Genomic DNA, 12127 nt, shown 5'->3' with positions numbered 1-12127 from the left:
GTGTTAGGGAGTGTTCTAATTTCATTCTTCTACATGTAACTGTCCAGTTTTCCCAGCACCACTTATTGAAGAGACTGTCTTTTCTCCATTGTATATTTTTGAGGAGGGGAAGCAGTTTAAATAAAGGGGCTCTCTAGGTCTGTTCATGGGCAGTCAGTGTATTCCTCTGAGCAAGGTTCGTGTAGCAAACATATGGAGAATAGCAGACACCATGTAAGAGAAAGTACCCCGGAGCATCTGTGCTTGAGAACTCAGTCATGGCTTCAGAAAATTCCAAGTCTAGAGGACCATTTATATACTCCACAAACAGTTACTGAGTATCTGCTATGTGCCAGGCACTGGGAACACCATAATTAGTAAAACAGAACCGACCCCTTTCCTCTCTTCATAAAGCTTATCGTGTGGTGGAAGGAGAAGACATTAATCAAATAATTGTAACAGCCAATGCCCAGTTTCAATTGTGACAGGTTCTTCGAAAGATGTACATTGTGCTATGATGAGACCCTATAAAAGGGGATTTTTCTTTTATTGAAGAGGTCAGAGAGGACTTTTCTGGGAATATAACGTTTTGTCTGAGGACTGATGGATGAGTAGCATTAACAAGGCCTATCAGGGAGTGGAGGTTTCCAGGCAGAGGAATCTCGTATGTCAGGAGGGAGCCTGGCAAGCAGGTGGGACTGAAAAGTCATTGTAGCTGGAGCTCAGAGTGAGGGCTGCCTGGTGTGAGATGAGACTGTAGACTTCTGCAGGCCAGAACATGCAGGATGTCGTGGGCTCTGGGAGTCCTGCGTTTATCCCAAGTCTAATGGAAAAGTGCTGAAGGACTTTGAGTGGTGGTGTGTGTGTCACCCGAGCTGCAGTTGAGAATGGATTAAGAAGGTGCTGGAATGGATACAGATTGACCCATGAGGAGGCCATTGCATTTGTGTAGGCATGTAAAAGTCAGGGTTGATTGAGGCCGAGAAAAGTGGATACATCTGAGAGCTATTTAGGAAAGTAAAACTGATAGGGTGTGGTGATGTATTGGATATGGTTGCATTCTGGCTTCCGAACTGGGTGCATGGTGGTTCCATTCACTGCAAAAAGAGACACTGGAAGAGAAAGACCAGGTTTCTAAGGGAAGATCATGAGGTCTACTTTGGACATGTTATGTTAGAAGCGTCTTTGAGACATTTGAGAGAAAATAATATACTTTAGACTAATACAATGTCATATGTCAATTATATCTTAATAAAACTGTGGAAAAAAATCACACATAACCTCAGTAATAGTTATACATATCCAAAACACAAAAATGCAAAAAAATCAGGTTTCTTCAGAAAAAAGAGGTAATAGTAATTAGGAAGTTGTATTATGAACCCAGAACTGAGTTCTGGGCTAGAAGTAATGAACTTTGAGCCCTCATGTAAGTGTCCAGTGCTATTCACTGAATTGCATATAGAGGGTACCTGAAGTTGTAAAGGCATACCTCCTTTTAGTGCACTTTGCTCTACTGTGCTTCACAGATATTGTGCTTTTTACAAATTGAAGTTTTGTGGCAACCCTGCATTGTCAGACAATGGTTAGCATTTTTTAGCAATGAAATATTTTAAAACTGAGGTGTGTACACTGGTTTTTAAGATATATTGCTATTGCACACTTAACAGACTACTTAATATATACTTTATGTTTATATAAAGTATACATTAATATACTTAATGTTTGTATAGTGCAAACATAACTGTTATATACATGGAGAAACCAAAAAAATTGTATGATTCGCGTTATTGCAGTATTTGCTTTCTTGCTATGATCTGGAATGGAACCTGCAGTATCTCTGATATATTGCTGTATATGAGTGTGACATTGCTTACAAGAGAGCACAGAATGAAAAGTGGATTTGACTTATGACCAGGCCTTCAGGAACTCCAACAGATACTGGCCCAGTGGAAGAAGAAGTCTTGGAGACAGCTCCGCAGTATCAGGGGCCTGAGAGACCATCTTTGTGTTTCTCTTGAACTTCTCCTCATGTTTGCAAGATATGCCACAGTGGAGGTTATTATATTCTTACAAAACTACATCTAAAAACAGGTTTCAAAAATATATCCTATCAAATCCTATCAAAAATAGGATCAGTCAGGGTAATCAGAGAAAGGTCTCCTGGTGTGCCTCTTTCCTTCTGTCAAAGAGGAAGAATGAGTCTCAGAAACTCCTCAGCAGATTCTTTCTTAGGTCTTGCTGGCCAGCACTGAGTCACATGGCCATCCCTAGCTGCAACAGAATCTGGGAAATTGTCTTGCTTGGCAGTCTGCGTACTGGGAGCTGAACAAGGAAGAAAGGGTTGTTGTTAGCAGTTGAGTAGCAACAACAGTGTCTGCCACAGGTAGTAGGAGAGGGTCAGTCATGAAGTCAAGGAAAGAGGGTGGTCAGCAGTACTAAATGTTGCTGAAAGTCAAGTGGGAGGCAGACTGATAAATGTCCATAGAATTGAACGACATGGAGGTCATCGGTGACTAAAGGGAGACCTGCTTCAGTGCCATGATAGGGTTGGCAGATAGATTAGGGAAGGTATAAAACGGGTATCTAACTAAGGTGAAAGTATCTTTATTCCTCAAGTAAACGTAGGCAAATCAAAGAAGATTGCTGTTGTATAGCTTTTAAGGACTCCTCAACAAGATGGAGTTGGTGATAAAAGACTGCCATTCTAATCCATCAGTCTGTCACTTGCGATCTGTCCAACCTTGGGCAAGGTAGGAAACTAAACCTCACTTTTTTAACTGCAACATGGTGGTTATGAGATACATAATACATAAAGCTCTTAGCTCAGTACCTGGCACATAATGAACGCTCAATAAATGTAAGCTGTTATTATGATCCTATTAGGCTATTTTTTTCCCCGTGCAGTTCTTGATTACATTGATATAAGTTTATGTTATAAAAGTATGATTACTAGGGAGTTTTCTAAATATTTCCTTTGTTAAGATGAATAAAATACTTCTCAAGGATCTTGGAATAAAGCTTGATAAAGTCAAGGGCTTATATGATTTTTGAAAGGCATGAATATATGAAAATAAGTAATTTCTAATTTAATGACTAGAGTGAAAAGTCTAATATAATTTAGACTAATATAGTTTATTTTAAAGGACCTTTTGTCTGGTATTTACATTTCACGTTCAAATTATATTTTCTTCCTTACAGTATATCATTGTCAATTATTGGAATGCCTCATGAAATATAAACAAGAAGTCTGGAAAGTAAGTTTGGGGCCACATTAAACTCATAGTCACAAGTTCAATTTGTATAATATAGTAAAAATTGTTTGCATATTAAAACTATTGTTTAGATCAAATTTATTGATGTCTTATTATTTTGGTATGGTAGAACTTATAATCCTTTCCTTACTGGTTAATTATTTACCATTTAGAGCAGAAATGATACTTGAAGAACACAGTGGCTTGACAGAAAATGTAATTGGATATATCTTATTCTTGAAATTTAGCAGATACTATATTATGTGACAGTTTTACTTGATTTGAAATGTTGCTTGGGAAACTTTCTTCTTTCAAATAGGAGATGTGAATTATTAAGAAATATGTTTTAGGGAAATGTTTTTAAAAATGCAGTATTTGGCAAACTGGCTTTATGCTATTCTAAAATCTTTCTTTCACGTTATTCTGAGGAGAGAAGAATTTGTTAAAAGATAGTGTACATCTGAACACTACTGGGGGGCTTATTTACAGGACCCATAAAAATAATAAAAAATATATTATGATTTAATCTGCAAAGCCCATCTGGATGATGAGATTCCAGGGAAATTAACCAGCTCAATCGCTCCATTAGAATTTTCACTGCTTTGGTAATGTTGAATGAGCTACCTTTATTTTTATTTGATGATGCTAGTGAAAATATGCTTCTTGTCTCCTTTAGGATCTTTTGTATGTGATAGCCTATGGGCCTTCACAGGTGAAACCTCCAGCTGTGCAAATGCTGTTCCATTACTGGCCCAATTTAAAACCTCCTGGGGCAATAAGCGAGTACAGGGGCTTACAGTACACAGGTAAGATTAGGATAGCTCTGTGATGCCCCATCTTTATTTCTTCTGTGCCACATTTGCCTCACTTACTTGTATTTTTTAATCTTGCTAGATTAAATTTACTGTGCCTTTAGACATTGTCATAAATCCTTTTTGAAACTAGGTGGTATAAAAATAAATTAATTAAAATTAATTTCAAAAGCTTTTATGACATCATAGCAAACCATGTTAAGTTCCAGTCCCATTTGCTGTACACCTGGCCTCTGGTCTTAACACTGCTAACGCTGATCGCTGCAAAGGTGTGTGCAGTCAGTGATGCTGCAGATTGGCTCAGATTCAGCAAAATCCCAAGTGGCTAATTCTGCTCTGTTGAGAAGGCTTGGAGTGCTTTCAACATTACCAGTTCAGGCACTAAATAAAAATTAAATGACCCTGAAAGCCTAGGTAGACATGAAGACTCAACCCTTGGTGAATACTGGTATAATTAATCACCAACAAGTAAACACTGAGTTTATTGTAAAGACATATATTTACCAAAAACCAAACTAACTAACCCTTATGTAGTTTATGTTTATATGTTATAAAATCAAAGAAGCAATCTATGGCTAATGGAGTTTCTGATGCCCCTGACTACCCTCTCCCCCCACTTAACTGTATAATATTTTTCTGAAAATGGAAGAGATGGATATTTTGGCATAGCTTTTATTCAAGTTACTGTGGAGTTGTATACTGATATTCTGAGAAAATACTTTTTTCTTGGCATCATCTTTCCAAAGGTGATTTGAGGTGGTTCAGAGGGGATTTAACATAATTCAAGTGTCTGTTTTATGCTCCTGATTAAAGCCAAGTGTTAGAGGTATTGATGGTGCTTGGTGGGCTTATTCTAAACTCAGAACAAATAATATTGGCCTTAGTGGTAACAATAGTATTAATTGAAATGATGAAGGTAGATAGTAGGTAAATTAAAAAAAATGGAAATTGGTATCATTGATGTTTTATATCATTGCTAGTGGAGAATGTTTAAGCATTGCTGAGTGGATAATTTGAGTGTAAAAGCAAGACGTTGGAAGCACTAATAAAATAAAAGGTGAAATGACAGAAATATTTGACACCAATCCCTTCCCAATAGATCCCTGAAATAAGCGTTTATGTGATGTATGAATGGGTAACTAGTATCAAATGAAATTTATTCATTTGATACATATTTGAAGAGTACTATAGGAAAGAGAAAGTATAGTGCCAGGCACTATACTTTGTGTTGATGTTAGAAGAACTGACACAAATCCAGACCCCATGGAGCTTAATGCAGTCTAGATATGGAAATTCATTCATTTCCTCAACAAATATTTATGGGGCATCTACTATTAGCCAGACATTATCCTAAGCACTGGCGATACAGTGATAAAAAAAACAGGCTAAGACATTGGTGCGAACATTCCAGCTGGGGGAAAGACCAGGAAACTACCTGACAGTGTAATAAGCACTAAGGTAGAGCAAAATACAGAGAGCTGTGGGAACACCCAGGAAGAGCCTTTGAACTCACCCTGATGGTGGGCAAATTTGGGGAGGGTTAAGTTGTCAAGGAAAGTCCTCAAGTGTGTGACATGAAAGCTGATGCCTGAAAGATATACGCACGATAGATAGAGTCATAAGGGGAGTGAATCATGAACCGCTAAAATGTGAGTTTGAGGCAGAAGGAACTGCATGGGTTCAGACTTGGAGGCCGAAGATAGCATGATCGTATTTAGGAACTGGAAAAAGTCATATGCAGCCAGATAGTGGAGGGACAGGAGGGGAAAAGCCAGAGAGAAGCAGAAAGTCTGACAGGGCCCGTGAAAGAGTGTGGATTTTATCCTAGCAGCAAAGTGAAACCATGCACAGGTTTTGTTTTTTGTTTTTTTTGTTTTTTTTTTTGTTTTGCGGTATGCGGGCCTCTCACTGTTGTGGCCTCTTCCGTTACGGAGCACAGGCTCCGGACGCGCAGGCTCAGCGGCCATGGCTCATGGGCCCAGCCGCTCCGCGGCATGTGGGATCTTCCCAGACCGGGGCACGAACCCGTGTCCCCTGCATCGGCAGGTGGACTCTCAACCACTGCGCCACCAGGGAAGCCCCATGCACAGGTTTTAAATGGAGAAACCACATGATGAGATTTGCCTGTTCAGAGCATATGAGAAGCCTGGCAAACTGACAGCCACTTCCATTTACCCCCATGACCATACCCTCTTGGAAGAGCCAGCCAAACCTGTCTCCTCAGAATAGCTCAGCCTATGCTTACCGAGATCAGAAGAGACGCTCTCATCTTCTCTTGGCTTATCTGAACAAGATGTCTCTGTCTAAAGGCATTCATTCACTCTCCAGTCCATTCTTGTACTCATACCTCCACACACTTCCATCCTTTCAGTATGTCATTATTTGTCTTCTACCTGCCAGCCTCTGTCCAAGGCCCTGGGAAACAGCTCTCTTGGAACTACCATGCTAGTTGACCATCGTGTTTTGTGCAGGAAACAAAGGATCATGGAAAAAAATTAATCATTCTGATCTATGTATTACTATTTATCCAGCACTGGCTCTCTGTCTGACGTCATTCTAGCTGCTTATTATCTCATTTAATATGTTAGCCTTCTCCTAGTTGAACAAAATTTATGGACCAAGCGCCATATTGGGTTTTATAGACATTTTTCTCAGTTAATTCTCACAAAAACCTTGAGAGGTAGTTTTCTTATTGCAATGTTACAGATGAAGCGTAGGACAGAGAGTTTAAGTAACAGCACTAAGTTCACACAGATAATAAAGGAGCACAGCTTGAATTTGATCCTAGATCATCTTAACTGAAAATCCACATTGTTCTGTTCAATTCAGTTCTGTAATTAAACTTTAGCTGGAGCACTAGAAAATTTTCTGCAATGCTTTCGACAATGAAATATGCACTAAAGTGTATCTTCGGTATTTAGGTGGCATTAAAACCCTAAATATTCTCAATAAAAAAATTATGTGGAGATAGAATTTTATGGACTTGGAAGCTCAAAGATGAAATGCCTTCTTAGGGACCAGCAACACTGTATGTCTTCCCAGTGATTTATTTCCTTTTTAAAAAGTAAATTTTATTTTTTATAAAAGGAAAATTTGCTTCTAGAAAAATCATAGAAATATGAAAGAAAGAAAAAATACTAACTAGAAATGACCATTATTAACATTTTGGTATATTTCCCTCCAGTTTTTTTTTTTTTTTAGATTTTTGGGGGTAGGAGTTTATTAATTAATTAATTTATTTTTGCTGTGTTGGGTCTTCGTTTCTGTGCGAGGGCTTTCTCTAGTTGTGGCAAGCGGGGGCCACTCTTCAATCGCGGTGTGCAGGCCTCTCACTATTGCAGCCTCTCTTGTTGCAGAGCGCAGGCTCCAGACGCGCAGGCTCAGCAGTTGTGGCTCACAGGCCTAGTTGCTCCGCGGCATGTGGGATCCTCCCAGACCAGGGCTCGAACCCGTTTCCCCTGCATTGGCAGGCAGATTCTCAACCACTGCGCCACCAGGGAAGCCCCTCCCTCCAGTTTTTTTGATGAGCATTTTAAAATACAATAGAGGTCATATTGTATATAATTGTACAAAGTTACCCCCCCTCCTTACTATGACATTTTTCAAATACAGAAAAGTTTAAAGAGTAACACTATGAACACATATATAGCCACCTAGATTTAATAATTGTTAGTAATTCACCATAATTTTAACAATACATATATGTATTTAATTTATTTATTGCTTTTAAAACGTAATAACATGGGAATATTTACAGCTCATATGAAGATGATGATCCAATAGTGAGGATTTGGTAATCTACAATGTTTGCTCCTTTTGAGTTTATTAGTATTTATCAACAACAAAAACTACCCCAATTATTTTGGTCATTAAATACAAATCTTAAAGATGCAAAAATTACAAGTTTCTTGGGTATGAAATAGCCATTATATTGTTCTATAAAGCTCTGCTGTGGGGGAGAAAGAAATTACTTAGCAATTTTCTTGCTACAGTGTGCCAATAGTACATAATTTAGCCTTTGGTAACAAAGATGAACACAAGTTATTGTGTAGTTTCCATCTGAATTAGAGGACAAAAATGTGACACACTATATAATTTTCCAAGACCGAGATTGTGGCAAAAGTAGATCGAGAATGACTTAAGATAGCACTACAAGGTTAAACTTTGGTCTAGTCTACCACATATCTAACCCTACATTAGTAGAGTTGGATTCTTGAGTTGTATACAAGTTAAAAATACAAGAAGGCCTACCGGTCCTTTTACGTCCTAACTTCCTCCTCATTGACTTCTTATTTATCTTTTTATTATATTGATTTTATGCCCACATAATTTAAAATGTTTTAAACCATTTTATTGGTGCATTATAGACATGTAAAAAAATACAAATTTTAAGTATATGTGGAACACCTCCCACCATGTTTACTACCATGATTACCTTCTCCTTCTGTCCCACAGGTAACCACTAGCCTGCCTTCTTTTTATTTTTTGGAAAGGAAAGTTTGCTTTATTTTGGATGCCGGCACACAAGGGGGTTGGCGGGGGGACTCCTGTCCAAAGGCCGACTCCCTCCCTCCCACACCCCCTCCACCCCGCCCTGCCAACAGTCAGTGGGCAAGAGCTTTTATAGACGGAGGGAGGGGGCTACATGCAGAAACAGAACAGTCAGCTCTGACAGTCATTTTGAAATTGCTTATTGGTGGTCTGACCAGCATCATCTTGATTGTCTTAAGTACAGTTAATCTTCAGTTCCAGGGTCGGTTTGTTCCCATTTCTTTGATAGCCTGACTTCTAACATCAGAGATCATTCTTGCCTAGTTTTTAATTTTATATAAATGGAATCACACATTATTTGTGTGTGTGTGCCAGTGTGTCTGTGTGTGTGTGATTTATCTGTGGGTTGAGCATAACTGCACTTTGTTCATTTTTATTACTATATATATATATATATATATCTCAATATTTTACCAAATGTATGTACCACAGTTTATGTATCCATTTTACTATTAATTGATATTTGGGCTGTTCACACTTTTTGGCTCTTACAAATAATGCTGCCATGAACATCCTTCCCCATATCTTTTGGTACACACATGAACACATGTCTGCTAGATACATGCCTAGGGTAGAATTATTGGATCAGAGGGTATGAATCTATCCAGTTTTAATGGATAATGGCAAACAGTTTTCTAAAACTAGTAATGGTTGTACTAGTTTGTACTACCGTTAGTAGTGTATGAGAGTTCTTTTTGTCTATATTTCACATTTTGAGCAATACTTAATTTTATTTGTTTTCAAAATTGTAGTCATATTCGAGGATTTGTAGAAGTACCTTATTGTGCTTATAGTTTGTGTTTCCCTGATTACTAATGAAGTTGAACACTTTCATATATTTATTGGCCATTTGGATATCCTCTTTAAATAATCTTTGTCAGTTACATATGTTACGAATATCTTTTCTTATTTTTTCTCTCTTTTAATGATGACTTTTGATTAACTGAGCTCCTTATTTTTAATGTAATCAAATTAGCAATCTTTTTCATTATATAAAGTGCTTTTTATATCCTAGGAAAATCTTTCCCTACTCCAAAATTATGACAATATTATTCATTATCTTATAGAATATTTGTTTTTTACATTTTACATTTAGATGTAGCTGGGACTAATTTTCCTGTATGGTGTGAGGTAAGGGACAATTTTTTTTACCTCTTATGGATAGTCGACTCAACATCATTTACTGAAAATATCGTCCTTTTATTTATTTATTTATTTTTGCGGTACGCGGGTCTCGCACTGTTGTGGCCTCTCCCATTGTGGAGCACAGGCTCCGGACGTGCAGGCTCAGCGGCCATGGCTCACGGGCCCAGCCGCTCCACGGCATGTGGGATCCTCCCGGACCGGGGCACGAACCTGCGTCCCCTGCATCGGCAGGCGGACTCTAAACCACTGCGCCACCAGGGAAGCCCAATATCGTCCTTTTATTACTGCTCTGTAGTACCATTTTTTTCATAAATCAAGTGTCTATTTGAGGATGGCTCTGTCTGTGGATTCTTTATTTAGTTCTATTTGTGTATTTTTCCTTTTCACAATACTACACTGTCTGAATTAATGTACATTAATAATAAGATTTTATATCCTTCAGTGCAAGTCTTTCTACCTTGCTGTAATTGTTGATCTCTTGCTTGTCTCCCCTGCTTTCTCTTCTTCCTGTTCTTTCTTCTTCTCTTCCTCCTTCAAGGTTATTCCTAGCTATTTGCTAAGTTGAAGAGTTTGTCAAGTTAAACACACACAAACATATACCTAAACAACTAGGATTTGATTGATAATTGCCTTGAATCTATAGACCAATTTGGGGAACTGACATCTGTGTAATATTGAATCTTCTAGTCCATGTGCATAGTATCTCTCTTCATTTATTTAGGCTTTCTTTAGTTTCCCTCAATGCTGTTTTGTAGTTTTCTGTGTAGATGTCTTGCCTATGTCTCATGTAGTGTGTTGCTAGGTATTTATTTATTTATTTTGATGTTATTGTCAATGATATATCTTTTAGAAATTACATTTTCTAACTCTTTTTGCTAGTATATAGACATGCAATTAATTCTAGTATATTGATCTTATATCCAGCAACCTTGATAAATCACTTTTTAATTCTAATAATGAATCTGTAGTTTTGTTTTTAAAAAATTTTTCATGTTTGCAATTATATTATTGTTGAATGATAACAGTTTAATGTCTCCTTTTCAGTCCTTAAGGCTTTTTATGTCTCTTGCCTTGTTGTATGGGCTAAAACCTCCTATGCTATGCTGAGTTCTAAGTTCCTTCATGGTTTCCCCTTTGACCCATGGGTCATTTAGAAGGATGATGATTAATTTCTAATCATATGGGGATTTTCGTAGTGAAGTTTTATATTGGTTTATAGCTTGACTCCTCTATAGTCAGACAACATACTTTGTATTATTTCATTCCTCTGACAGTTTTAAGCCCTACTTTCTTTAGGGCTGAGCTTATGGTCATTTTTGTAAACATTCCTGTGTACTTAGAAGAGCTCATATTTGGCAGTTGTTTGATACTGTGTTCTATATAAATATATCAATTAAATAAAATTTCTTAATTGTGTAGTTCAAATAGTCTATATCCTTATTGCATTTTTGTATGTTTCTTCCATCAGTTACTAAGCGTAGAATGTTAAACTTTCCCCCTGATGATTGTGGATTTGTGTATTTCTCCTTGTAGTTCTGTCAGTATTTGCTGTATAAGTTTGGAGGCTGTTTTATTAGGTGTGGACAAATTTAGAATACACTATCTTTCTGGTGAATTGAAACTTTTACCATTATGAAATGCATGCCTTTATTTCTAGTAATGCTTTTTTTAATATCAAAATCTACTTTGTTTTATTCTAATATAGCTATACCAGCTTTCATGAGTGTGTGTGTAGTATAAAATTTCTGACCATTTTGTTTTCAGCTTTTTAAGATTTGTATATTTATTTCATGTGTGTCTTGTAAGTAGCATATAGTTCTATTTTTTAAACTCAGTTTTCATGATCTTTGTCTTCTAATTGAAACACTTATTCCATATATATGCAATGTAATTACTAGGATATTTGATTTTAAATCCACCATTTTCTATTTCTCCTGCCTTTTGTGTTCTCTTTTCTCTCTCTTTTTGCCTATTTTGCACTAATTGAGTATATTTAAATATTTCATCTTTGTCCTGGTGAGTTATTCATTTTAAACATTAATTTTAAACATTACCCTAGAGATTACAGTAGTCCCCCCTTACCCATGGTTTTGCTTTCCATGGTTTTGGCTACCCACGGTCAACTGCAGTCCGAAAATATTAAATGGAAAATTTCAGAAATAATTCATAAGTTTAAAATTGTGTGCTGTGTTGAATGGTATGATGAAATCTCACACCCTCCTGCAGTGTCCCACCTGGGATTCCCAACCATAGACATCATATTCTCCTGACATCCAATCATCAGCATCATCATGGCTTGAAGATCCAGGATCACCCCAAGCGGAAGATCCATCTTCTGATGTATTGTCAGAAGGTCAATAGTAGTGTAACACAACAACACAATTCCTA

At 37.3% G+C, this 12127-nt stretch overlaps 1 protein-coding gene across 3 annotated transcripts in view; it reads left to right on the top strand.

Annotated features, from left to right (window-relative positions):
- The window catches only part of UNC79 (unc-79 homolog, NALCN channel complex subunit), a 201812-nt gene that overhangs the window by 11864 nt on the left and 177821 nt on the right, over window positions 1–12127 (top strand). For all 3 annotated transcript variants that reach the window (XM_033850688.2, XM_073800093.1, XM_073800094.1), the window contains exons 3-4: window positions 3178–3233; window positions 3907–4036. In XM_033850688.2, the coding sequence (XP_033706579.2) occupies window positions 3178–3233; window positions 3907–4036 (186 nt within the window). The remainder of the gene's footprint in view (window positions 1–3177; window positions 3234–3906; window positions 4037–12127) is intronic.

The sequence above is a fragment of the Tursiops truncatus genome, chromosome 2, assembly GCF_011762595.2.
Source record: "Tursiops truncatus isolate mTurTru1 chromosome 2, mTurTru1.mat.Y, whole genome shotgun sequence".
In the NCBI taxonomy this organism is placed as follows: domain Eukaryota; kingdom Metazoa; phylum Chordata; class Mammalia; order Artiodactyla; family Delphinidae; genus Tursiops; species Tursiops truncatus.
Note: the sequence above shows the minus strand (reverse complement) of the source record. Positions and strands in the feature narration are given on the sequence as shown.